Raw genomic sequence first — 27,437 nt, 5'->3', positions numbered from 1 at the left:
CCCCATGTGTTCTTTTTTGTAATGTCATTTTACCCATTTAGATTATAATTTGTGGTTACTGCAACTGTATTTTTTCATATATCTCCACTGGTCAGTATATTCTTCTTGACATCATAATATATTAAATTACATAGAGCTTTTTAAATAATGAAATTATCTAGGCTGCAAAATCAAGTGCCTAAAAGTTAAAAGTTAAAAAGTAACAGATTTCTAGTTTTCTGTGAAAGTTTAAATAGAGTTTTTCTACAGCCATCCTGATCACTGAAGACAGGAATTTGATGGAAAAATGATATAGTTGGCAAATATTCTGGAAAATATACACAAGAAAACTGAGCTGAAGCTGGGTATCAGAAGTGCCATAAAGAACATCAGAATTTTTATTTGCAGTATGAATAGCATTTTTTTGGCCATATCCTCTAGTGCAATTTCAATTTTATAAAAAAGAATGTTGAAACTAACATTATTTTGCACAATGTTAATAACACTACACCCAAATATCATCAGAAGTTTGAGTTTAAAGTGAAGACTGTAGGGGTGACTTCTACAGCTTAAATATCAAAACTACTTCAATTAGCTGAAATCTCAAGAATGGGCCATATACACTAATTTAACTTGAAGACAGATTTTATACCAGTTCCATTATTCTCCATTCCTTATATACAGAAGGATAATTTAATACTCCATAGAACAAAAAGCTGAATTCATTCATACCTGGAGTACAGCTCCTAAACCATTTTTACCTTTACTTTTTACCTTCTTTCTGCTGCATTTTGACAATATGTCCTAGGATTTAGATTTTAAAATGTATAAGTAATACCTAATTTTTTTTTGATCAATGCAAACATGGTAACATCTAATTTTTAATTCAGCTGTGTCCAAATGAAATGTAAAACTAAGAAATTACATATTTTTGGCCAAAGGGCAAGCCAAATCCTTATCTGGCTCTGTATCTGTGAAGGAACTGTTGATAAAGCTCCATCCATAAACTTTTCATGGGATCTTCTGGTCAAGCATTAACAATGGAAGCAAACAATATTTTATCTTGTCAGCTAAACAAACTGAAAAGAAACCTTCGTATATTTTTTCTCCAAAGTTTTTGTAATATAAATTAATTTTAATGGATTGAAACAGCAACAGCTAAACAGTATCATTTCATTCTGCAGTTAATCAGGGGCCTACATGGACATTGAAATGTTTTTCATAGGCTACAGCATCCCTTAGCTCCAACTAAGATTCTCAATTTTCTGGTATTTTTTTTTCTCTCTCCCCCCACCACCTTTATTTTTCTCTTATACATATACATTACCTACATTGCTCTTTTCTATGTCTTTTCTATGGTTATGGGTACACAAAAAAATAAATCTGTTCAACTAGGAAATTCCTCAGACATTTTCACCTTCCCTTTAAAAAATAACAAAGATTCATAAAACAGTTGAAAACAGTTTTGCAGCATTGCTAAATTAACAGCAGCATATATTGCTCTCTGTCATCGTTTGTCCTCTTGATCATCTTCTGTTTAGTTTTCCTCCTCAACATGCAAAGACCACGTGCCTTCTACCCAGTCCTTTAGTTAGACACCATGTGGTACATGATCACAAAACACTACACAAGAATATTATGTCAGGTTACCCTATTATAATGCAAGCAGGTGGAGAGGGCCCTTTGCAAGTTGCATGGGAAGCAGTGGAAGAGCAGTGAGAGAAGGGGAAGATGAAATTGTGAGCAAGGTCAAACATATCTCTGGATGGCCTGAATTTAGTTGCTTTAATTATCTGTCTAAACATTCCAGGAGCACAGCTCTATGAATGCTGAAATTCTAGCACACGGAAAATCTCTGACTCTCTCCTCAGCAGTGTTTTACAAAATAGCTTGCACCACAAAAGACTTTAGATCCTAAGAAAGACACTGTCTGTAATTATATCTTCTAAATCCTATCTAAACCAGTAAACAAGAGAGGGGCAGGGCCGGGGCTACAACAACGCCTTATGGTCATCCATGCTTCTTAATTGTTAGTATGTTTCCTGCTAGTTCTGGTCTGCGCCAGTCAGTGCTCTGCCAAAAAATCCTCAGGCACAGCTCGGAGGTAACAACAGACCACTCCAAGTAAGTACTCTAGATACAGCCACACTCCTGAGGCAGGGGAAAGGAGGCCTCAGGGCCAGAGGTGAGTCCCTGGACTCTTCACTCCCTGAGGAGACAGACCTAGCATTTATGAGCTGTAGGGCAGTCAAAGTAAAGTTAAAGGGTATCATGTTCTTTCTGTATGCAGGACACAAAAAAGAATTTCAGCCCAATTCTTCATATTTTAGCCTATAATGTTTTGCCTCCATTAAGACTTTATTTAAAAGGGACTATGCAATGAACATACCTCCCCAGTATGTTCTCTGCATCACCATTATGCACCATCAAGTTTCTTCTGTTCTTTATTGGATGGGAATATGTCACGTATTTGATACCAAGTACCTCTCACAAGAGATTTATGACAATTTCTCTTTCTTCCTTTCCCCTAAGGGATTAATATAGGCATTTTTTCCCCAATATTTTCAGAAGCAGTGAAACATTAGACCTGGCTGGTTCAGAAAACAAGTAGACAACAAAGGCCTGTATAGACTTTTCAGTGGGTATGCATGAAGTCAGTAAAATCTATTTTGAGTTTGAGATATTTGATGTCTCAAATTAAGATTGTAATCTTAAAATTATAAATGAAGATTATAATCTTTGAATGGAAAAACAATCCCCATAGCAAAGGTCATATAAAAGATGTCTCGAAGAGAATGAGATTTTAAATGAAACTACATTTATTCCCTTTTTATAATGACCATCATATTAATAATTTTCTATGTTCTTACCTCTCCCACTACTTCCAACCTGCTGGCATCATCAGAAGTACTGGTCAAGTTACCATGGTGAAGCAGGGAATCATCATCTTTGGAAGGGCTGTTCACACCTTCTAACTCATCAAAAAAAATGTTGACATCCTTAGCTACTAAAAACAAAAATAAAAACATATGTTCAAATCACATTTGAGCCAAATGAAGACACTGAGTATAACATAACAATCCCACTTTTTAGTTCTGCTATAAGTATCTACTATGTTAAGCTTAAAATCTCCTGATGCACATTAATGAAGATTTAGGATACCATAGTATCTCTCTGATGTCAAATAAGTAATCATCTGTCACAGTAAAACATACATTAGCTATCTGCTTGGCTTCTCTCTTGGGATAAGTAGCTAAACGATTGCTTTCTGGATTATTATGGCCTCTAAAAATTTATTTCTATAAGGAAGGTATTTTTAACATACTACAAAAAGTATCCAGTTAGAAGTTGCGCAGATCCACGGCAGAAGACTTCACATAAGTACTGCGATTTGAAAGACGCTGAATAAATGAGCCTGAGCAGATGATTGCCTTTGTACATTTTGGTATGTTTTGGTACATGTAATGCTAGCATATTCAGATCTACCTACTGCACAACCCTAAGATATGCATGAAACAATAGCTTAAGTCTCTAGGAAGCTATTTTAATTAAAACTAAACAGAAAAAAATAATAAAAAAAAAAAGGAAGGCTAGGAATGTGTTAGATGCTGACACTATACTCAAGATCAGAGGAGATTTAGCTTTAGGGTGACATTCCCTGCTCTGCTGAGTAAGGAGGTAATGTGAAGCTGTGGGCAGAGTGGCTGTACACATCTGCAGTTCCACATAAGGGTCATGGCTTCAAAGACTGAGTAGCTATCAGATGGGATACATGGGGCAGGCAGGCTGCAGCCAGAATGGTCCACTGCTGCACCCTGGAGGCTGCAGATCTGGGGTGAAAGAATGGTGAAAAGATGCATGTGGGGAGAAGAAAGATGTCTTTGCTGAGGACCAAGCCTTAGCTGTGCAGACTTCACCTCTCCAGCCTCATGATTCATAGGCAAAACTCAGAATTATGACAGTATAGTCATAACAGTTGGAGGGAACCTGCAAGGTCAGCTGATGAGCCTCTTTCCCTAACTAAGGGAAATTTGATAATTTGATATTATCAAATAATCATCATTCCTGGCAGAAATTTTTCTAGCCCACTATTCCTCATTGTTTTACAAACCTGACTGACTTTTGGACTCTTTATGTTGTGCAATATCCTCCTGGTCCTTTTGCTTTTCTGCAGCTCCCCTAAGTAGGTGACAGGCAGTTGTAATTCCTGTTGATATGAATTTATATTAACAGGGAACAGCCAAAAATCTCCTAATTGCTGATGGCAATTTAGCTCCATTTCTATCTACTGGCTGCAGGTGTAAATTCCCATTCCTTCACTATGGAGAGACTGAAGAGCCACCAGAAATTAAAGGCCATTAACTGTTACCCAGACATCATGAACACTTTGTGACCTCCTTTTCACCCTTCCCTTCTTCATGGGGTTACAGCTTATTTTAAGAAATCTTTTTAAAAAAATCTCCAGTGCTACAGACTCCACAGTGTCTTCAGGTATCCTGCTCTTCACTATCACAAGCCAGAGAAAGTTTTCTTCATAATATTTGTCCTGGATATGAACATATGCTGCAATTTATATATATTATTCTTTTCCTGTCAATCACAAACATTGATCTCTTTTTGCATGAGCCTTGTACAGTATCTAAAGTCTGGTAGATAAAAAAGAAGACCCTATTTAAAAATTCAAGAACTCTTCTTCATTTTTATGCATAATGAAGACAGTGTCAAGAACATACCTTGCATTTTAGATTGCCGTACACTAGCTTGTGAGGCCACTAATATTTTCAGCAGCAACAGAAAAGTTAATTCATAATTATAATTCATATCCAAATTAATCCATCCTATATACTAGGCTAATGAACCAACCTGAGCAGTGTAATTTGGATGTTAGAATTTTTAATACTTATAACAGCATTTTTTTTTCTATCTAGGCATCATAACAATAAGAAATTCTGTGCCAGGTTATCCGTTTTTAGGATAACATACTACTCGAGTTTAACAGTTTTGGATTTGAACATTCCACCCTGTAAACTAATAATCTGAATGTAGATCACGACCAGCTTTTGCATACATGTTCATATGAGGAGAATTCATCTCAATGCTCAACATAGAGAACTACTGGAATAGAAGAAATTTTGAATTAATTTGAAACTTCAGTGAACTGAAACCCAGAAGAGCGCCTCCAAAAAAAAGAGATACATTAATCTGTATGTGATCAACACCTCAGCATAGTCTGAAAAGAATTGTGAGAAAAAGAATGCAAAAAATAATTAAGCAGTGAAACAGTGAAACTCTGAAGATTATGAGAGACTTATATCTGTTGCAGACACAGGCAATGAAAGATGTAGAAATGAAAGAAGTTTTGCCTGTATGCTGTCCTCCAGGGAATTTGAACTATCTGCTCGTCCTGCTGTGAAGACTGCCCTGGTATAACTGATGAGACATTTGAGATACTAAAATTGCTGCTTCCTGAAGTGCCAGTAATGCTTTGGCTTGCAAAACAGATGTTTTTAAGTGGGTGTTTGAGATACACAAGCTGGTGTGTAAGAGAGTGAATATGTTTGGGGGTTTCAAGCAAAGAATTACTGGATTAATATGAGGTCTTGTGAGGAACACAAAATCTTATTTCAAGGTCATTTTAAAATCCAGCCCATATCAGCAGAGAGTAGAAGTTGTGGAAGCAGTGCATCTCAGCTGGCTAGTGAAATTAGCTACCAGGACCTATCCAGACTGCCCTGCCTGTAGTAGAAAGCTGCTAGTATCAAAAGTATACAGATAATTGGCATGCAGGTTGGTAGCTTCAGTAAACAGAATAAGTAGTGAAGAGTGATAGTGGGATGGTTGGCCCAGATGATCTTGGAGATCTTTTCCAACCTTAATGATTCTATGATTCTATAATAAGAGATGTGCTGAACTATCTTATCAGCGCTATATGTGTCTATGACTATCTTCCAGTCATGGTGAAGTTATGCTGCCGGTGAGAATGTGGAGATCTGTACAATGCACTTCCCTTGATGCTTCTCCAAGATAAACTCCCAGTATTTCAGGCATGGACCTTAAACATGGGGCTGAAACATTTGCTGAGAACATCTTTCTACCCCAAATCTCATCAGTTAAATATATTGTTTAATAAAATATTGTTCCACAAAACCAAATAAATAATTAAAAAAGCAAATCCTAGTTGCTTCACTTTAATAATGGTGATGGTACTTCCAACCCAACTCTTCTGCTGGCTGTACCTTTCTCAGCTACTCCTCTACAATGAACATGAACAGTCTAACACTGCTGCTAAAGTCATAATCACAGCTACACTTTTTCTGTTCCCCTCAGACCACTATATAAATACATAGATATCCCCAAATGATCTTAACAGACTGATACATAATAATTTTATTATATATGTGCTTTTGGCCTATCATTTGGGAGACAGACTAGTGCTAGTATCTAGTCATGTCTTTTCAGGCAGTGAAATTTAACAGCAATGTAGAGCAGCGTGTACATTACTACAGGAGAAATCAAGAACCCCACATATAACTTAAGATTAGCTTCATTATGTAGGTTCATTTCTCCCTCTCATTTTGTGAAAAACAAAACAAAACAAAATAAAACAAAACAAAGTGACTTTATAATTCAGAATCCTTGAAGAGTTAAAAAAAAAATAGTTTATATAAATATTTTTACACCAAATGTAGCAGAATCACATATTGTGAAAACTGAACCCTAGGAAATGATGAGAAAGAGTCTTTGTGAAATCTCTGTGGTTCTAAAAACCTCTTTGGACCAAGAGGCTGCTTTTGGTAGTACTCAAAAGCAAGGTAAGATAATACTGTTACCTTCTGAAGATGGACACTCAAAACCCAAGGTGCCTAAAAATAAGAACATTCTTTCAAAAATAGGACCTGACTAATACTTGACAAGATGGAATTATTATGTTTCTGTCAATTAACATCTCTTCTGTTACCAAGTGTCACACCATACCACAGGGTATACTTTAACTTTGGATAATTCAAGCTGTAGATCAACATTGCAGAAGCTGTCCTTTGAGACTTTTAGGTCTATCAGTAACGTTGAAGAATGAATTTCTTTAAAACTTCATATTTGCAATATTTATAAGTAGATGACATTCCTATGTGTAGATGGTGGTGAAAATCATTGAGTTTAAAACCACTAGTACTGGAGAATACTCCTTAATAAAAACCCTGAGTAAAAAATAGCTGGTTTTCAGAGACTTGAGAAGCAGAAAAGTTTGAAAAAACAAGACTCCTTCTGCATCTTGTTGTACTACATGTTATGTTTTTACTTCATTATGATGGATTTTTTGTATACAAACATTTTCATTCACTCAGTAAGCCTGCCAGGTACAAGACACCAATGTTTTTGCAAGGTGGACATCCTAGAGTGACCACAGCCCAGACCTTTTTCTCATGTTAAGTATTAAATTCAGTTATTACATAGTGATAAATTACTCTGTCTCAGGAAATTCATTGATTTCTGACTTCCAGACTAGGAGAGGAAAAATGACATAACAAAATTATTATTATTTTTTTTCTGTTAAACACTGTGGGAGTCAGTGTAAACTGGATGGTGAGAAATACTCTGAAAAGCCAGAAATTTCTTAATTTTGACATTACTGCAATGGCAATGGAAAGAAGTTTCATACATTGAAGCAAATTATAGGGATTCTTGAAAAGAGCTTTGAAATCAGAGTTGTCTTTTCACTAACACAATCGTTTACCACTTTTCCATAAGAAAAGTGGTTTTCCCTTCAAAACCAATTCATCCTATGATTCTTTGATTCTATGACTCCATGATTCTATGAAGTCTATATTTTCAGGATAATAACTAGAAAACAGCCATGAAAGCCTTTGCCAGCTTCTGTTAGGGTGCTGAGGGCACCCCTAGCCATGACTGTCCTTGGCCAGACTCCCAGGAATCTCCCCACCCTGCCCCAGGTCCAGGACCCCATGTCACCCCTGGGCCCGTCAACCCGTGCACCACTGAGGCCACAGCAGGGCTGGGCTCCAGCTCCCCATAGTCCTGCCCAAGCAGGCTTTGGCTCCTTCTCAGCCAAGGCAAGGCCAGATGCATCACCTGGTTTGGCAGTTTTATACCCAGTGCAATCCTATATTTTACAGTGCATGTTCATAACCATTTTCAGATTATGGTTTCCAGACTCTGATAGGCTGATGATAATTTCTGAGTATACTGTGGTCAAGAAGAAACTTATAAAGACTTAGCAGAAATCTTTGGAAAAATGTGTGTAAGACTTTAACATGAACTATGGTAGTCAAGTGTAAACTTTAGCTTGGAAGCAGTAGAAATAACTATTAATTCTTTTATAATATTATATTAACATAAAAGTAAATAATACGATGGTAAATTTTTATCTTCATTTGCAGTCCAAGAGAGATTCAGGATAGAAATTAAAAAAATAGCTTTTGACCAAACTGTTTTAGGTAATTTAAAAAAAAAAATAATAAAAAAATCTCTGCTATTGAATGATCACACTTGTCAGTATACCAAACAGAAAGATATACCAGCTGGCTACATTTACAGAAAACAGATCCTGAAAAGTGAAATGCTCAGAAAACTCATGCTAGGAAGAAAAAAATGTGATCTTTAAAAGCATCACTAGCCCTTTTAAATTTTCATTTAGTACTAACAACCACTGGGAATAAAACAATGACTATTTGGAGCAACTACTCTGGAAAGAATATTTAGGCCTGTTTTATCCTAATTATTTGCTATTCACAACAGACTGCAGGTGACAAGATACTCCCTTCGACATGTAACAAGCCATTGCAAACCAGGTTGTACAGCCATAGCGATGCTTTCATCTTTTCACAACAGAATGTATCTGAAGGTTACAGAGGTTAACTTCCCAACACCAAATGGATAATGAAAAACACTGTATCAAGCCTTTAAAAGTTTCATCCTTTTCAAATGACTCTAAAATAATATTTAAATCAAAATGATAATTCTTCTTTTTTTTTTTTTTTTTTTTTTAAGAATATTAAGACTCTTTGTCTAATGCCATTTAGGTTTGAAATTATATTCAAATTGCTAAAACAACTTAGATCCTATTTCTATTCAGTTTATATGCAATAATCACTTTCAAATATTTGCTTTACATAAGGTAGGTTTCACCTACATGCACACACATATCCATGGTGAAGAAATTTGCGCTTAAGCTATGGGACTGATTTAAAGTAGCTTATCTCCTTAAATTCCATCTTCAGACAACAGAGAGAAATAGCCACTTTCAAGTTTCAGGTCATGTAATCTATATTAGCTACTTTAAAATGAGACAAGCTGGATATAGACACCTTTTTTACTGTCTATTGAATGTAAAAGGATCTTAGGCAATGAATTCAGATGTCTATATCTTCATTGCAAACCCCTGAGATTGAGTCAGATTAATCTCCTTTTTATAACCACAGAAAAATGGCATACTTTTAAAAGGAACTAGGAGTTTTTTCTAGAAGTTAAACATTTGAGGTTTTAAATAAATCTGTTCCCTGTTGAATAGAAATTTCAGGTTATTCAGCACAGGGATGTATGAGTATGCTATTGAGAGAGTATGCTATTGAAGTATGGCATAGCACCAAGGGAAGATGAGATCTGGCAATTTAAATAAGAATCTGTTTTTGAAAAGCATTGTTAATAAATCTAATCTTGGCATCTAATTGTTTTAATCAAATCACGCATTTTTATTCTACTCCACCACATGCTTGAAATGGAGAAAATAATAGCTTCTTGTATTCAGATGTAGTCTCTTCCCAAACAGAATCTGCTTATCTTTTTTTATCTATCTTGTCTATTCAGTCTCTGAAAGACTATAGTGTCTTTTCAGCCTCTTCAGTACACATCCACAACTTGCCCCAGGCCTGTATTTGGGCTGTGACATATTAATGGGGTGAGGAGAAGAAGGGAGAAAGCAAAATTTCATATTGATGTTTCCAGATGGGAAAAGCCTTGTAAGGTAGAAAAAACAGAGTTCATCCTAAATATACAACTTCAATAACCATGTGATTCATTTTCAAATGATTACCTGTGTTGTTAACTAACCTGAGAGTTTCCCTACCATACCCAAACTAATACCATCACCAAATGCCTTGATTCTAGCAGTGCATAGGTACTGACTCTCATAAAAATCAAGAGGAGCACAAGGTTTTAAACATTCTTATATGCCTTTCAGCATTCAAGAATGTAAGTTGTTATTTCTTGCTTTAGAAAATTGTTACATAAAACTCCCAATTTAAAATAAAACTGGAAAAAAGGGAAAGTAGGAAGCTAGCTACCAATGTCATTATGCCATGCGTTTTGTTTTTTCAACCTATTATGTAAAATTCTCACTGAAATTCCAGATTCATTTAGATTCTAGTTTTGCATCAGTCTTTGGGTGGGCTGTCTTCAGACTTTGTTAATAAGACTAGTATTTTTTTCTAGCATAAGTCTTGAGAGTATTATGCAGTTAAATTTGAGAAGGGTGGACTAATCACTTCTCAGACCACATCATACTACATGTGATAAGAGAGAGTTCCACACACTGTCTAAGACATGCAGGCATTTGGTTGTCATGTTGAGCTTATCACTTTTGGTCCCAAAAGTTGCCAGATGCAAAAATGTGAATATATCCCAATACTCTGTAACAGATGAAACTTCAAATCTAGTCTTAGATCTCAGACTGAAGCATATATATGTCAATGTTAATTCACACAGCCATTCAAGAATGGATTAAAGTAACATGAATCAATATATCTCATTACTTCTGCATAGGAAATATATACTGCTGGATTCCTTAGCAACATAATAATCCAAATTTTACTATAACTTCTCTGATATTAAGATTTTTTTTACTGTCCTTATTACTGTCCTTTACTGCCTATTGAAATTTCTCACTAATTTTAGTTATACATACTCACTTATCATTCAGTTTGTTACTTTGTATGTTCCTTCAGTTAAAATTTTATTGCATTGCAATTGATTCTTTGACTGTATACTTGATTTTACATCCAAGTGATAACTTACTTTCTTGTATTGCATTAAGAATTTCTGAAAAGTCCACATCTGTCTTCTGTACGTCTGGTTTTATCCATATTTGCGTTTCCAACTGGTTAACCTGCAAATCCTCTGTTCCTTCTGAAGAAATTGAAGAGATTGATGGGGTTTGTGACAGTGCAGTAGAAAATCCAGCCAAGGGGCTTTCAGGTGAGGGAACACACACATTGGATAATGCTACCTATTTTTTTTTTCCTATAGCAGAAACAATTTTTCTTCAAGCAGCTTTCAATATAACCAGGACTGATTTAAAGCTACATAGAATGAAACGACAATATTTCCTGCTATCAGCAATGATGCAGAGTCACCACTGGTGTGTTCCTCATACAGAAGAACATATGCCACCACACCATGAGCATCTCCTCACCATACCATCCAGAAAACGAACTCCAAAATACAAAAACAGACAAGAGGTGTTGTTACAAATGACATGGCACTACAGGAACAGCTGTGGTAAAATAAAAAACACACTAACACACAAAAAGACAAAATAAATCTCAAGACAGGAAGCAACCATTAAGATAAAAAGAGCATGGAAAACATGTTTCAGCCACAGGACACCATATGGTCTCACATGGCATGATAGTGTGCCATGGTCTAGGAAGCACTCCAGTACTGCAGTCCTGCAGAAGAAGGTCACAGTGACATGTAATGGTGTCAGTTTATATGCCATGATGTTGGCTTAAAAGCATAACAGAACATAAAAAACATAGGCTGGGGGTGACAACTTCAAGCCTATTTGCCCATGTAAATAGGCATGAGATTTGCACCTCTCTCAAGATTCAGGGTTCTTTGAACATGAACAAAGAAACTAGGAAGTTTTCAAAAAACACTCTTTCCATCTTTCCATGTAAAAAAATAAATAAATAAAAATAGCTGCATATCAATAGCAGACAGGAAAAGATACTGGGCTTATGGGCTTAAACTCCTTGCACCAGGGTGCTCTGATGCAGCTAGAGACAGAGAAAGACCTCCTGGGCATATGGCCAGTTTTTTGATTGACAGCAAAACTTGACATTTCACAAAGGCATCTGTTAGAATTGATGGTCTTGAGTAACTAGTACAAAGATTTAGCAGAGAGCTGCAGAGATCAGGGAGATACCCGAGAAAGGACTTCCAAACAAAAAGGCCATGGTACAGGAACAAAATGTCAGGTTGTTTAGGCCATCATTGTGCCTCCACTAGAGGCTATCACTCATGCTTTTGATGGAAGCATTTTCCTTTCTTACGCAGTTTGTCTATAACAAGCCAGTGTTCTTTTGACTTCCCTCCCAAACTACTGTAGCCACAGTAGGGTCAGAGACCTACTGTTGGTGGTCCCCAAGTGACCAATGCCTTGATGGGGGTTAGGAATTATATTTCTTGGCACCAAATTACTCAATGCTGTTTTAAAGACCCTAATTCACTTTCTGGAAATATGGACCTCAAAATGACTATATTGCATTTTCAGTCTTTTTTTTATTATTATTTTTATTATTCTTTTTTTAATTATTATTATTTGCTAATGCTAAAATATTATAAATTGCACTTTCTTTCATTCTTGCCCCAGCATATTCTTTTGTTCCATGGTAAAGACTCACTGTTAATATAAGACACAGCTCTCCTTATAGATTTCTGTAAAGTGATCTGTCATAGCAACAGCAGGAGTCAGCATTTAATGATGTAGAACAAAGAGAATTTCTTAAGTGAGACAGCTGATTATTCATACAATAGCAGCCTTGGGAAATCTGCAGATGGCCTCAGAGGTGGCAGTCTAGAATCTGCCCCAGAGAAGAATTCTGGGGACTAAGAAAAAATACTGCAGCTGCTGGAAAAGACATATAAGCAGAGGATAGAATTAAGTAATGGACAGCAATTCAGTCAAGCAGCTTTGTTAGTGATGTCATTCATTGTCCTGTTAAATACTTAACTATAATTTTAAAATGTATAAAAGTGAATGTTTGAATCCTCAGTCCACCAGCCTGTCTTCATTCGAACCCGAGCTGGAGCAAAATAATGACAATGCTGGTGTATGTAAAATACCTCCTCTTCCCCAAAAGCCTCCATTCCTGTTACACTCAAATCACTGCTCCCCAGAACAGACGAATGTAGCACGATCCCTGCAGCATCTCCAACAGATCTGAACTAATTTGGCGGGAGAGAGAGGAAATGACAGCCAACCAACAATGGAGGTCCCAAAGTGCTGACATCAGATGAAAACCACAAGCTATTAATAAAAATAAGCTGTTGGAAAATTCATATATTCCATTTCAAAACCACTTTTAAATAATGAAAAATACTGTCTAGAAAGGCATCAGAAAATGTCCAGTCTAAACCAGACTGTTGTTCAGCCAAACGCAACCTATGAAGCCAATACAAGTTTTGCTACAGACAGATCTCTCCTGTATTTGACCCATTTGTAGTAAAGGGAGCTTCCATCAAACCAGTATAGACACGAATGACAGTCTTGTATATATATCTGATATACAAGAGTCTTAATATCTAGATTCACTGGGCAAGTATCAGATCAATAATATCAGCCAGTCTGTTTTCACTCAAAATTGTAGACAGCCTTCCACCACTCCTTTGTGATTTAATACATGGCTAATCAGAAACTTGCCTCCTCCAACACAAAAAGAAATGCATCTGCCAGCAACATAGTCTCTAAATAAGTGGTTACAGGAACACTCTTCTCCCACAATCTTCATGGTGTCAATAAACACAGTCAAATCAGGGCACATTTGTTTCTTCCCTTCTCCCTCTACTCTACACCCACTTTGCAGAGGGAACACTTTTTTTGTTTTGTTTTGTTTTGTTTTGTTTTGTCTTATTTTGTTTTGTTTTGTTTTTTGATTGTTTGTTTTCTTAGAGAAACAGCCCCTGTGTGTTAAGTCATGGACTGGCCAACTCAATCATTTCTGGTTTACGGGTAGACAGAGGTTTTACTCCAGCAGGTGTTTGGACAGGCTACAGTGTTCTCTCCAACATCTTTTGTCTTAACAGTGTTCTCCAATACAATGAACCAGGATAGTACCTGGTGCTGCTGTTGCTTTTGAAGGATAACTAGCCTGGCTTTACCATATCCTTCTTGCTTTATCAGCTGCTGATTCACACTTTATCAGTGACAGGTTCCACTGACTAAACTATAAGAAATATTGCCCAAGAGGCCGTGAGGGAAAGATCTCTCTACGAAAACATGAGAAATAAGCAAACACAAATAAAAATGAAGTAAATATTAGATTTATCAAACTTTAAGTGATTTTATTAAAAGGTCAGTCTGAGATTTTTCTCAGCCTATTCAGACACTAATTCATTTGAGATCATATTTTATAATTAGCTTATTGAATTTACTTTGATGTACTCTTTAAAGTAGTGAATAAGTAGCATACTGTTACTGGTTTGAAGGGTCTCTACTAATTCAGATAGGAAAACATATGAGATTTTTAAAAAGGCATTTAATTTTTTGAGGCTGGATGAGATGGCTCATTCTAAAGTGGAATTTTATAAAAATTAACTGTATCAGATAAGCAAATAGTATGGCAAGGTAGTCAATATGGTGCTGATGTTAAACAAGGTTTTCCACTGAGGTGAGAGAGTTTCTGTATCTACTTAAAATTAAGAACATATGCAGCACCATGCTGGATGAGGGTCTTGCTACACGTATCATCTAGTATCTACTCAATTGCCACAAACAGCATTTCAAGCAGGAGCTTTGAAAAGCAAAAAGACTATTTTCTTGAACATTAAATACTTGCAGCCAGATTTTCCAATCCTGAACATTTTTACATGTGATTTTCTGTGATGTGCAAACCATGTTTGCAGATTGGTTACTTCACACAGTTTTCTGAAACTGAGCATGAGCATTTGGATGCACAGAAAATGTGCAGAGTTTCAGCATATGGCACCAAAATAAAGATCATGCAAATACATGTAAGTTGATGGGGCAAGTGCTTCTGTTTCTCAAGGCACAGTAAGGTGTTCATATTTACTCAATAGTTTTGAATGGACATGCAAGAACAGAGCTGATCTTTGTAATTTGCAGAGGCAGTCAGGTTTTTTGAGTAATTTTACTACTTGAATTTTTCTATTCTTGAAGAATTTTCCTACTTGATTCTGCTCATTGGTAAGAATAGAAACATTTAACTCAGTTGCTTACTGAACAGTCTTTCTTCTTTGTCCTCCCTCGATTCCAATTAACTCAGCAAGTGCAAATAAATGTTTTGTCTACAGCTCTAGAAGTCTCTGCAGAGGAAAATTTATAGCTTCAAAACATCTCTCTGAAGAGGCAGCTAGCCAGAGACTTTTATCAGTGCAGTGAGATGATTTCTTTTTTAAATAATTTTGGCAGCAAACTTGTACTTTCACAATGACTGTACATTAGCCTGGAAATGGAATACAAGCGGTAAATAGCTAGGATGCCACGTGGGTATATGCTCCTGTCACAGAACCATCTACTTATTAATCAGTGACTTGGATGATGGAAGGAAGTCCACCCTCAGCAAATCTGCTGGTAGAAAACTGGGAGGAGTGGCTGGTAGGCCAGAAGTGCTGCCATTCAGAGGGACCTGGACAGGCTGGAGAGTTTGGCAGACAGAAACATCATGAAGTTTAACAGAGGCAAATGCAGGGTCCTGCACCTATGGAGGAATAACCGCGTGCCCCATTACAGGTTGGGGTTGATGTGCTGGAATGCAGCTCTATGGAGAAGGACCTGGAGTCCTGCTAGACAGCAAGTTAACCATGAGCCATCAATGTGCCCTTGTGGCCAAGAAGGCCAATGGTCTCCTGGAGTGCATTAAGAAGAGCATTGTCAGCAGGTAGAGAGAGGTGATCCTCCCTCCCACTCTGCTCAGCCCTGGTGAGCTCACATCTGGGGTTTTGTGTCTAGTTCTGGGCTCCCCAGTATGAGACACATGGAGCTCCTGGAGAGAGTCCAGTGATGGGCTAGTAAGATGATGAGGGGACAGGAGCACCTGTCGTATGAGGACAGGCTGAGAGAGCTGGGCCTGTTTACCCTGGAAAAGACTGAGGGGAGATCTTATAAATGTATATAAGTATCTGAAGGGAAGGTGTCAAGAGAATGGACCCAGAATTTTTTCAGTGGTGCCTGAAGACAGGACAAGAGGCAATGGGCACAAACTTAAACACAGGAGTTTCCATCTGAAAATGAGAAAAAACTTCCTTATTTTGAGGGTGACAGAGCACTAGAACAAGTTGCCCAGAGAGGCTGTGAACTCTTCTTTGGAGATATTCAAAACCAACCTGGATGTGATCTCGTGCTATGTGTTCGAGGTGAACCTGCTTGGCAGGGGGATTGGACTGGATGATCTTCAGAGGTCCCTTCCAACCTCAGCTATTCTGTGAATCTGTCATACTTCTAAGAGGATGAAAGCTACTGCACATGGTGCCCTTTTCACTGAAGGCAACCCCAGTCAATATGGGGTGAAAGATCACTCATGCAGGTACATTTTCTACTGGCTTCTTGCTCTGAATGTTAGGCAGATCAGCTGCAGCAAAAGTGCAGTTTGAAATGGAGATTGTTAAAAATATTATGTAAACATCTTAGAGCTACATGCACGTATGAAATCGATAGCTTTACTCATCTCAATTCTGGCATCATGTTTTCAGTGACAGAAATAAAGTAAAATGTACACCATAGTGGGTCTTCTCAGCATCCATCCCAGGGTTATACTGGACAACAAACCTCAAAGTATGAAGTACATGTTGGTTAAATTACTGAAATTCAAAAAGTTTCAATTACATCAGATTTTATTTTATTTATTTATTAATTTTTCCAACCAGAGTGGTTAAAAAAAGTGTGTTTGGAAATGTTAAAGCCTGCAGCTTTTTGACCCACCAGTCCAGCACATTTCTCTTTTCTGGAACAAGAGCATTACTTAGGAGCTTTCATCGATCCTTACAAGTAGTACTAAGCTTCCTCTATCTTGCAGTTTCAACACAATTTCAGATTTTTACAGGGTGTAGATTCCCTTTTCTTTCATTTTAATGCTTGTTTCCAATCTTGGGTTACTTCTGAAGATTGCAGTTGAAAGGACAGAAAAAGGCATGTATTTAACTCTGTTTCTAAGAACTTGTTGACAGATCTTTTTATTTAAGATACAACAAGGCAAAACCATCTGTCTGCCACATCTGCAGTGGTTTCAGTGTGGTAGGGCAGTGCCAGCACAGACGTACCTGTTGTGACAAATCAGGAGTATCTTAAAACCCAATTTTGTTGTGTACATATGCTGTCTACAGTTTTCCCTAATTTGAGGTACTTATTTTTACCAGTATAGGTCACAGGATTTGCCCCTATCTGTCTACAAAGCACAGATCTGGAAAAATTATTGATACTAAGTAATGATTCGTGTTGAAAGAGAGGTCTTTAGAGACTTCTAGTTTAAGTCAAAGCACTCTATCTGTACTGCATTAATACACAATGTGTTTCCAAGACAGAAAAATTTGTGTACCCTGTGGAAATATCTGCAGACCTTTGAAAAGCCTCTGACCTGGTAGATTGTTACATATGTCCATAACTCCTGGTAGTCTTAATTGGTTTACCAATTATTTTAAAAAATAGTATAATCTGTCAGTGTTCAACATAGTTAATTGAATATTTCACTATGCAGAAAATAACATTTCTCTTAATGGTTTTCTCACTGATTATGGAAAAAATAGTGTTATATATTAGTGCGAGATATATTAGCGTGAGAGAATCAAATGGTGAGTGTAAAAGCACAAAAATGCCTTGTTAGTTCTAGCAATGCTTTGACAGTGATTGGAATGAATACATAGGACTACATTTTCCACAGGAAAATCCAAACAATGCTAGAAAAAAAAATATAAAGAAAAAAAAAAGAATTAAAAAACTAATATAATTTTATTTAGTATAAAGAACTGATGCAACGGCTGTCTCTGTGCATGGTCATGTCAAGGGTATCATAATAACTATACTGGAATTAATTTTGAAAGGCTACTTAAAAACAGTTTCCCTTTGCATTGCAATACACTGTAAGGCATGTCATATGTTTAATTATGTTGACACAAACTCTTTCCTTATCTTACAGAAGCAGCAGTAGTGGAGAGGGGATTTTGAAACACCTAATGCTACTAAATTATCACAGCCTAAGGTATTTTTAAGACTTATGGTGTCCATTCTGCTCTCTGTTAAACCCTGGCTGGCATCAGAAGCAGAGAAGTCCTCTCAACCAATTAACCACAGAGAAGTGGGATGTCCTGCATTCTGCATGCTCTTTCTTTTTGTGTCTCTCGTGCTGCCTAGGCTTTTTCCAAAGACAACTACTGACACAATGGGTGGATAACCCTCGGTGCAAACTCATATTTTGAAAAATTTCCTCTCCTGACAATATCAGGAGTTGTTAGCAGGAAATCTAGGAAGGGGAGAGGGAGAAAACATTTGCTGAATAAACTGTTCGTTGCAAAGTTTGCCTGGTTTTGAAGCCACCAGTTTACAGTGAGACAAACAGAAAAGCTGGCTGCACAGGGGTAAGGGGCATGACCTAACAGATAAGTTCAGAGTGCCAAAGATTTACTTCATTATAACATGAAATACCAAGATAGCTTTTATAAGATACTCAACTTGTCTTCCAGGGATATTTTATGTAACAATTGTTTATACAGACTCACATTATACCATAGCCTATCACTACCTTTGCAGTGATACACATCCTGCCAATTCATTCCCTCAGAAAACACCAGCAGCTAAACCATTTTGGGAACTTCAGCTGTCCTGAAACTGCTGATGAATTAATGTAGCAAAGGAATGTGAAAATGGTTATCCTAAATAGGGTGTAGAAGAATAGAGGTGTATCCAGTGCAGGATCCTACATCTGACAGCAGATGCTTACACAAAGGGAATATGAACAGTGTAAGCACATGCAGTCTATCCCCACTCTGTCTTTTACAACTTGCAGAGATTTAGAGAGTTCTGGAGTGGAAGGTTTAATCTAGACAATAATAATTAATGCTACCAATGCCCCTCAATGTCTCAATGGCTTTGAGAGTATCTCACAAGCAACAGGGATCCTGCCCCTAAACTTGGTGCAGCTGGCCTTTCTTATAAAACCCTGTGACCTCCTAAAATTACCTAGAGTAACCAAAGAGAAATACAACACCCTTAAAATACATGGACTAGCTTTGGGCTGCAGACACAGGATGCCTGTCCAAAAGAGAGAACTTTCAGTAATTAGTGTTAAGCAGAAACTCCTTCACAAGTAGCAAGACAGCATCTGAACCTCAAGGATCATTTTTAGGCATTCTGGCAGCACAAAGGGCCTTTAAATTTTGTGCAATTTTGATGGCCCTTAAAAACCTTCCAGTTTCCTTGAAGTTTCAGGTTACTTCTTCATACCATAATCCAGGTGTTAAATTCCTTTTCTGTGCTTCATGTTCCTAAAGTAAGGTCAAAATAAAGCAATAACCCTATAGTGCTCTCTCTCTTTTTGTGTTGTAAGCACCCTAAACCGTTGTCTGTAGGTTCATACACAGTGCACCATGCAGACTACAGAATGTTATCAATAATGAAAACCTCAGAAGTGTGTCTTTCATGTTTTGATGGACCTCTGAATCATGGTACAGTAGAGAACTGCATACGCCAAGTATGTAACTAGCAAATACTGTGCCTCCATGGAGTTATCCAGCATGTGGAAGAACACATCTGCTTCCCTGAGATGTCCAGCCACTTGTGGCACAGGGAAGGGTAGCAGTCTGCATGACTCAAAGGGAGTTTGCTCCTTTCTTGGAATAAGGAACAGATCAAAATGATGCCACCTTTGCTACCCTTGTATCTGCTGTAAGCAGTGATGTTTTGTTTCATGCAATTCTTTTAGGCTTGCCACCTCCATGCATTAGTAGGATTTTTGCGTGGGTTCTGATACACAGATGTATTTATATCATATCTAATTGTCTATACAAGTTCCCATGCCCCTGTCCCCACCACCATCTCCACCCTACACACTTTTTTTCCCCCCTGAATTATAAATAAAGTTTTGGATTCATTTTGAGATTTCAGAATGAAGCACAGGCTTGGAAGGTCTTTCTGTCTTTTGGACTGCAGGAAACCTTTGGTGGAAATTAGTAACATGGTGCAGTCATGTCACAGACAAATCCATTTCCTGATCTCAAAAACATCTCTGTCAAAGTAGAACCTAATTAGTTCCACTTTTGACAGTCACCCTTAAGCTTTCCTTAGAATATATGAAGCATATTTTACATTAGAAATAGAAAGTTACATAGTACCTAGTCCCCTTTAAGTAAGGACTCTGTCTAAGAAAAAGCCATATTTTTTCAGTCAAGCATTACAGAAACATAATAACTGATTATTCAAAGTCTCCCTGATTGCTCTTTGAATGATAAGCTATTTGCTTTTAATAAAATGGATCATTAATTTATCAGAAACACACTTTCTTCCTTCCTTCCTTCCTTTCTTTCTCTCTTTCTTTCTCTCTCTCTCTTTTTTCTCTCTCTCTCTTTTTTTTTTTTTTTCTTTCTCTCTCTCTTCCTTCCTTCCTTTCTCTCTCTTTTTAATTTATTGTTTTGTCATTTTTCTTCAGAAAAATCTACTGAGGTCAAAAATATTCTTAACTGTTTTAAGACAGTTATGGTACACTGGTCTTAGGACATTATGACCTTGCCTTGGGATCAGCAATATTCCAAATTTGGTGCAAAGCTACATTTGGCTGCTGGTTTCTATTTCAGATATGTTTCCCTTTGCAAGGAAACTATCTGAGGATGGAATGATCGAGAAAATCCAGAGAGCCTGGCATTTTGCAGCCTTTGTGAGCTGACTGCATGTTGTAAACTAACAACAGCTACGAGAGCTGAAATCTGAGGGTGAGCCATACTGATTTTAAAGTAAGCATACATAATCGATTGCAAGAGTGAATGAAAGATCATTTTACAACAGCAAACAGGATGCTGATCAAAGCAGGAAGGGAAAAAAAAAAAAAAGAAGACTTTGAAAAGAGGTGAGTTTAAAATCATATACTTCCCCAGAGAAGTAGAACACCCTCAAAGCCACCAGGTAAAATTATTATTTTTGAAGGCCCTTATTGAGGGCATGCACAGGTCCCAAGCAGGATCATTATTTTTTGTGTCAGGTGGAGCACAAATTGAAAAAGAAGGGTGCGATTTGTACCTAAACCAAATCTTTTAAAATTAAACAAGAGAGTTGACAATGAAAAATACAGATTATTCTCTAGCTTTGTTTGTTTATTTGTTTGTATTGTTTGGTTTAGGCACAGGTATTTTCGAATAACTGGCTTTTGCCCTGAGAAAAGTAAAGTGATGAATGAACCAGGCTGAATGACTAAGCAAAGTGACAAAAGATTTCACATTTCATGCTGTGCATCATCTACTAGCTAGTTCAACCCTTAAATTCAAAGTACTGCATAATCACCATCTGACGACCTGTCATTCAGCCCAGGGACAAAATGTCCTCCTTGTAATTGAAACAAACTCCCTGTTAGCAGCTTTGCAGAGGCTCCAGAGCTCCAACAGTCAGGAGAAAGTGTCCCTTTGTGCATCAGGGAGTTATTTCCAGCTCACACTTGAGGTAGAGATGTGGGAGAAATTTAGTTGGATGCATTGGACTTCCATTGTATGGAACACAGACTGTAGATAAAGAGAAAAGTTAAATATCCAGGGCTGTTTCATTTGACATTAATCAAGATACTTCTGCACAGAAGCATCTGTCTACCTGTGACCATATCTTTTCTTGTAATGTGCAAATAAGCTTAATGAAGGGAGTGTGAAACTTTGAAATCTGCTTGCTTTTCACATGCTTCATTCCACATGAGAGGAAGTTCTTATATACACCCCATGGAAGACATTGAAAAGGGCTGTGTCCCTGAGAGTGTTAGATAAGCAGAATTACAACACTATTGTCAATGTGAAGACAAATTTTCAGGTGAGTTGACATCAGTCATTCCCAATACACTGTGTGCATTTACTGCCAAGAAGTACTTGCATGACAGAGATTTCTGGCAGAATTATTTGCAGGAGTTTATTATTTTTATCTGAGAGTGGTATATGACATACGTCCTGCCAGTCAGAAAAGAACAGAGAATGTGATTTAAGCAAGAAATCACATCAAACTAACAGAGATCTTCCTAAGAACATTTACACCAAATGTGAATGCTGACAAGCATGTTCACATTTTGTGATGAGAAAAGGTTATCTTTTGTACCATAAATTATCAGTTTTATAGGGTTCAGTTCTAGCTTCCTTGATGATTCAAAGTTCATTATGTGGTGACTAAGCTTGTTAAACATACGTTTCCTCTTTTGCTTTAATTTTGATTGCCATAGCTTCAAGAACTGTGCATTTTTCCTTGCCTCCTAAAGTCAGTTGTTCTGCTCACCAATGCCTTTAGATCTTGCTTCCTCTTTCCCAACCAACAACTAAGTGTATCAATAAAAATGATGCAGTTCAACAAGCAATAATAAAATAACAAAAGGATCCCAAAATCAAGAAAAGCATGCCTGACAACATATATTCCTTATATGCCTCTCTATCAGGTACTATTTGTGGTAAAAGGCAAGAGGCTGATGAAAAGAATTCTCTCTGAATTCCAATGACTGCACTAAACTTCCATTGTAATGCCAGAAGCCAATCATTTCAGGAGATGTTTCCTTGCCATTGAACATAAAGCTTATTCATATACCATACATATGCTTCTGTCATTTCAGGTAGCAAGCAATCCCCATTCCCAAACGTACCATTCTCTGACACTGAAGAAGATCTATTTGAACAGTTAACTATTGAAAGCAGAAACCTCTAGGAAATTTTTATGCATTTCCTGAGGTGAACTCTTTACGTATTTACTAAATTCTGAAGACAAAGAATTTCAAAGACCATCCTTCCTGTTGGAAGTGTAGATTGCCAGCAGAACTAATTTTTACAACTGACATATATGCAAGATGTGCGCTTATGTATATAGTGGAATTCAAAGATAATTTCAGTAACACAATAACAAATTGTATTATGCAGTTTTACAAAGTTACTTTTTCTTGATGCTTGTTTTTTAAGCTCTGTCTTACCGAGAGACCTTTATCCTTCACAAAAATTAAAGAGAGAAAAGTCTTTCTGGAGGACCTTCAAATCTCTTATTGCAAAAGTGGGCAACAACTGCTAGCAAGTGTTGCAAGTAGAGAAGACATAGGAAGTTTCCAGTGTTCTACACAATGAAGAATTCACTACACAACAGCTTAGAAGTATTGAGCAAGGTAGCCAGCAAACTTAACAACAGCAAGAGGAACTAGGTTTGATGAGTTCTTCAGAGTTTGAGAATAAATGAATTCATCACCATGAGGAAAAAGCTAGGCAACATCACCCTTATATAAAATAAGTAGTATCAATGGAAATGACAGGCAGAAAATCAAAAACTGAAATCCTGCTTACTCCATAACAAAGCTGCAATGCAGTCACAAGTGAGGATTTTTTTGTTCACAGATTTGCCTCATTGAGGGAATAGGGGAGGAAGACAGTTTAACCTTCAGGATTATTTGGTACCTGGACCTTCTGCTGTTACAGACAACCTAAACGGTGTTTCCTGTAGCTCTCAAAATAAGCCTCCTGTGTGCAACACAGACACATTGATAATAAACCTTCTTCAGGAGAATTTTAACAATTTACACCAGCCAGGTGCTTTGAATCCTGTACTTCAGAATACAGTGTCACATTAGCTGCAATACACCGTATCTGCTCAGATAACTGGGAGACAACGACTGGAGGTTTCTCAAAAATTAAAACATTGTACTTCCATGATTCTGGCAGGAATGCATGCTTGCCCTTAATATGTCAATGCTGAAATCATTTTAGCTATATTTATCACCTGGTTGTTTTCCTTGTCTTTGGTCTTCTCCTTTCCAAGAGGAACTTTCCTCAGACAGGTGCATATGCAGAGGTATCAGAAATCTTCGCTTACAACAACGTTAATAGCTTTCTTCCACTTCTTTCTCCCTTTCCCTCTCTATTTTGTTTCAGTTATGTGATACCTTCTGATTTGGTTAATATCAGAGCTTAGAAGCTGGGGTTCTACTTGTGGCTGAGCAGTCAGTACCTCTGCAAGTTTGCACAAGATTATTTTATTTTATTTTACTTTACTTTATTTCACTTTATTTTACTTTATTTTTTTTATTTTTTTTTTTTTAAGAGTTATCATGGGCAATTTACTTCTCATTAGCCACTCTCATCACTTTAAAACACCCAGAGTAACAGCAGAAGTCATCAGCTTCAAGTTCCTGACCAGCAGTAAATAAAACTGTCAGAGAAGCAAGCTGAAAAGGAATGCTCTAATGCTGAGTAATATCTCTAGTTCCTCCTCCTTAGAATGTAGCTAGCAATGAACCACAGTTAAAGGAAACAGCTGCCAATCAGAAAGAATTCACAATAAATAATAAAAAATGTCATTCTGAAAAGAAGTGGCTAAGGAAAAAAAGTAGAGTGCGGAAAACAGAAGTAGTGTGCTGTCAGAGGGAAAAAATAGACTCACTCATTTCTCTGTCACTTTATCAAGAACCTTTTCTTTCCGTGGTTCTAACTTCGTTGGTTGATAAGAATTAGAAATAGCATTTTAAATCCTCAGAATACTTTTCTGTACTATCAATTATGCTAAACTGTCTTCGTGTTCAAAGTATTTGCTAATTGGACAAAGGAAATTTCAGACAATATAATGTATACTGTTTCAACAGCAATACCTACTTGATTGTGATAACAACACTCAAATGTAAGGAAGAACTCAAATTGTATAAGATATTTAAAATTGGACTGAACAAAAACCTCAGGAATCTACTGCATGAAACAGCAGGAAGATAGCTTAGAAAATGATAGAGCAAGATCTTTTACCTGGGTAATTCATATAGTCAAAACATTTTTACTCTGAAATACTGAACTTTTTTTAATGTACAGCCTTTAATAAGTTACTGTTATTGGCTAATTAGTGCATAAGAAAAATTATTTATGAAGTTAGAGCTGTTAATTTGTGGACGAGAAAGAATTAATAACATATAATTTCAGTATTAAATTAAAATTTTCTCTTAGTAATTCCACTTATCACAATTGCTGCATAATTACTATTATTACTTTCCCAGACTCTACCAATATATAAAAAGAATACAGCTCTAACAATTGTAATTCGCCCCAGACAGAGAAAAAAATTAGCGTTCTTGAACATAATAATAATAATAATAATAACAACAATAATAAACAGATCCAAATGATAAAATCATTATTTCTTTTCAGATAAAACAATGACACTGTAAATTGTTTAAAACAATACTCCTGTCATGCAACCTATTTATAAAAGTCTGCAGCCTTTAAGGCTCATGGTTCTATTAACTTCTATTAACTTCAGTGAAACTCATGATAGAAAATGCCTCCTTAAACCAAGCTGCTGAATAAACTCTCTGAAGGTCATAGATGCTGTTACCATGTAAAGAGGAAGATGTGACAGACAAAGCTAATCTTATATGACTGTACTGAAAGCTAAAATCCTCTGAGAAGCATCATCCAAATGATGCTCACTAATGAGCTCCATTTTAGGAAACCTCTGGGGTTTACCCAAAAAGGTGTCTTTTTTCTCAGTCAAAAGCCAGCCGTATTGCTTGTGCATTATTCAGTACTAAAACATAGGCCATATCTATTAACACATAGCAGCAGCTCAAAATGAGCAGCTCAGAATAGCTAGTGTTACCTATTGTGCATGTTCATGATACTTGTTTCCCAAACTGTGGTGCTGTTTCTTTTAATTGGTATTTTTGTAGTAGTAGTCTCTGTACTTCAAAGGAAAAAGACCAAAGATGAAAAAAATAGAAGGACAAACAAGTGAACAGAAGAAATAAACAAAGCAAATGGTTACAAGTCACTGTAAATTTTTAATTAATACACATTGACAAAGATTATGGTGATTGAATAGTATTGGTGTATGAAACTCATGGCAATAGACCTGCATAGCAAATCACAATAAGTACTCAATATTTTCAACTTGTACAAAAATTGAGGCATTTCCTAGATCTGCAAGGTAATGGAAGCACATGAAGGGTTTGCAGACAGAGCGTTCTGTTTCACACAAATGGACTCTGTCCCATGGCACCATACCAGCTGTTACAGGGTGCCTCATTCCTTTTCCTGGGCAGCTGAGAGACTGTTGAAACCCTTCAATATAAAAGCTACAAAACTGACTTTATGGGCAGCCTTAATTCACTCTACTCAGGAAAGAAAGTTGGAGTTTAATTTTCACTTTGACAAACAACTGAACATGGCCAGCACAAATGTGGTTTATAATCCTATTATAATGCTGTTATAAGAAAAGATACTTCTAAAATAGCTCTGGCAATTAACATAAGGAGGAATGAATTCATGATGTCAATTAGAATTTGATGGTTCCCAGGAGATTCTGGCTTTTGTTCAAAAAGTTTCATTTTGTTAACTATTTAATATATGTTGCAAAATCTCCTTCAGATCTAAAGTTTTTGTTTTCATCCTAGCAGCAAGACTTTGATCTGCATTCTGCATCATGCCACATCCTTAGTTCAAAACCAGCATTAGTGTCAATTATGGAGTTCCATGGGGATGCCTGTAGCCTTTACAGCATTGACATCAGCTCAGGGCTTATCCAAATTAAATGTATTGAAAGGAGTTCTTTCTGCATTAACATTTTGAACACGGCTACTGATTGTTTTATGGCTTTTTTTTTTTTTTTAATAACTAAACTTACATTTTTATTCCCCACTTTCAGCTGTCCCAACTCTTGCTACTCCCAGTGAAGTCTACAACTGTTAAAACATACCAAACAAACACAAAACATCAATCTGTAGCTCTGATGATCAATAAATTGATCTCCATGCAAGCATGATCTGACGCTATTGGTACCAGCTTCACAACACAATGGCACACCACACAAGAAATGGAACTGAAAAAGATGTCAGACCAAATTGGTTACCTGGCTGATGGGGTTTTGCTTTTCCACCAGTGACTGCTGAAATACTAGATCCAGCAGATGATGCTTCCATCTTTATTGACCTTCTGACTTGTGGGTGTGAAGGTTGCCCAACCACAGGCGGACGCTGTAACACTGGGTAGCTTGCTGCAGTTCTCCTCTGAAAGATTTGCACACGCTCTTCAGCCCCATGAATAGATAAACTTATACCTGACAGGAATAAGAATTAGTACTGTTAGATACAAGATACCAGCATGGAATAACTAAAATATAAGAAGTGCTCTGGATAAAAATGGAGCTATAAATGCCTTCCTAAAGAAGGAAAGAGGAAAAAAAAAAGGGGGGGGGGGGAGAAAACTACAAAAAAATGAATTTTCTATGAAAAGGAAAAAATGTGGAAGTCTTTACTGCTGTTGTGCTGTGGACATCAGAACCAGACACACTAATAGATATTTAAATTAAT

The 27,437-nt window shown here is 36.9% G+C and overlaps 1 protein-coding gene across 1 annotated transcript in view; it reads right to left on the bottom strand.

Annotated features, from left to right (window-relative positions):
* ANO4 (anoctamin 4) overlaps positions 1–27,047 on the bottom strand; it is a gene marked incomplete at both ends in the record, with an annotated part of 124,073 nt that extends 97,026 nt beyond the window's left edge. Inside the window, 3 exons of the mRNA XM_084287253.1 lie at positions 2,850–2,986; positions 11,008–11,118; positions 26,978–27,047. Of these exons, the coding sequence (XP_084143379.1) occupies positions 2,850–2,986; positions 11,008–11,118; positions 26,978–27,047 (318 nt within the window). The remainder of the gene's footprint in view (positions 1–2,849; positions 2,987–11,007; positions 11,119–26,977) is intronic.
* Between the last annotated feature and the right edge of the window lie 390 nt (positions 27,048–27,437).

Source organism: Netta rufina, assembly GCF_964035555.1.
Source record: "Netta rufina genome assembly, chromosome: 1".
Taxonomy (NCBI): domain Eukaryota; kingdom Metazoa; phylum Chordata; class Aves; order Anseriformes; family Anatidae; genus Netta; species Netta rufina.
Note: the sequence above shows the minus strand (reverse complement) of the source record. Positions and strands in the feature narration are given on the sequence as shown.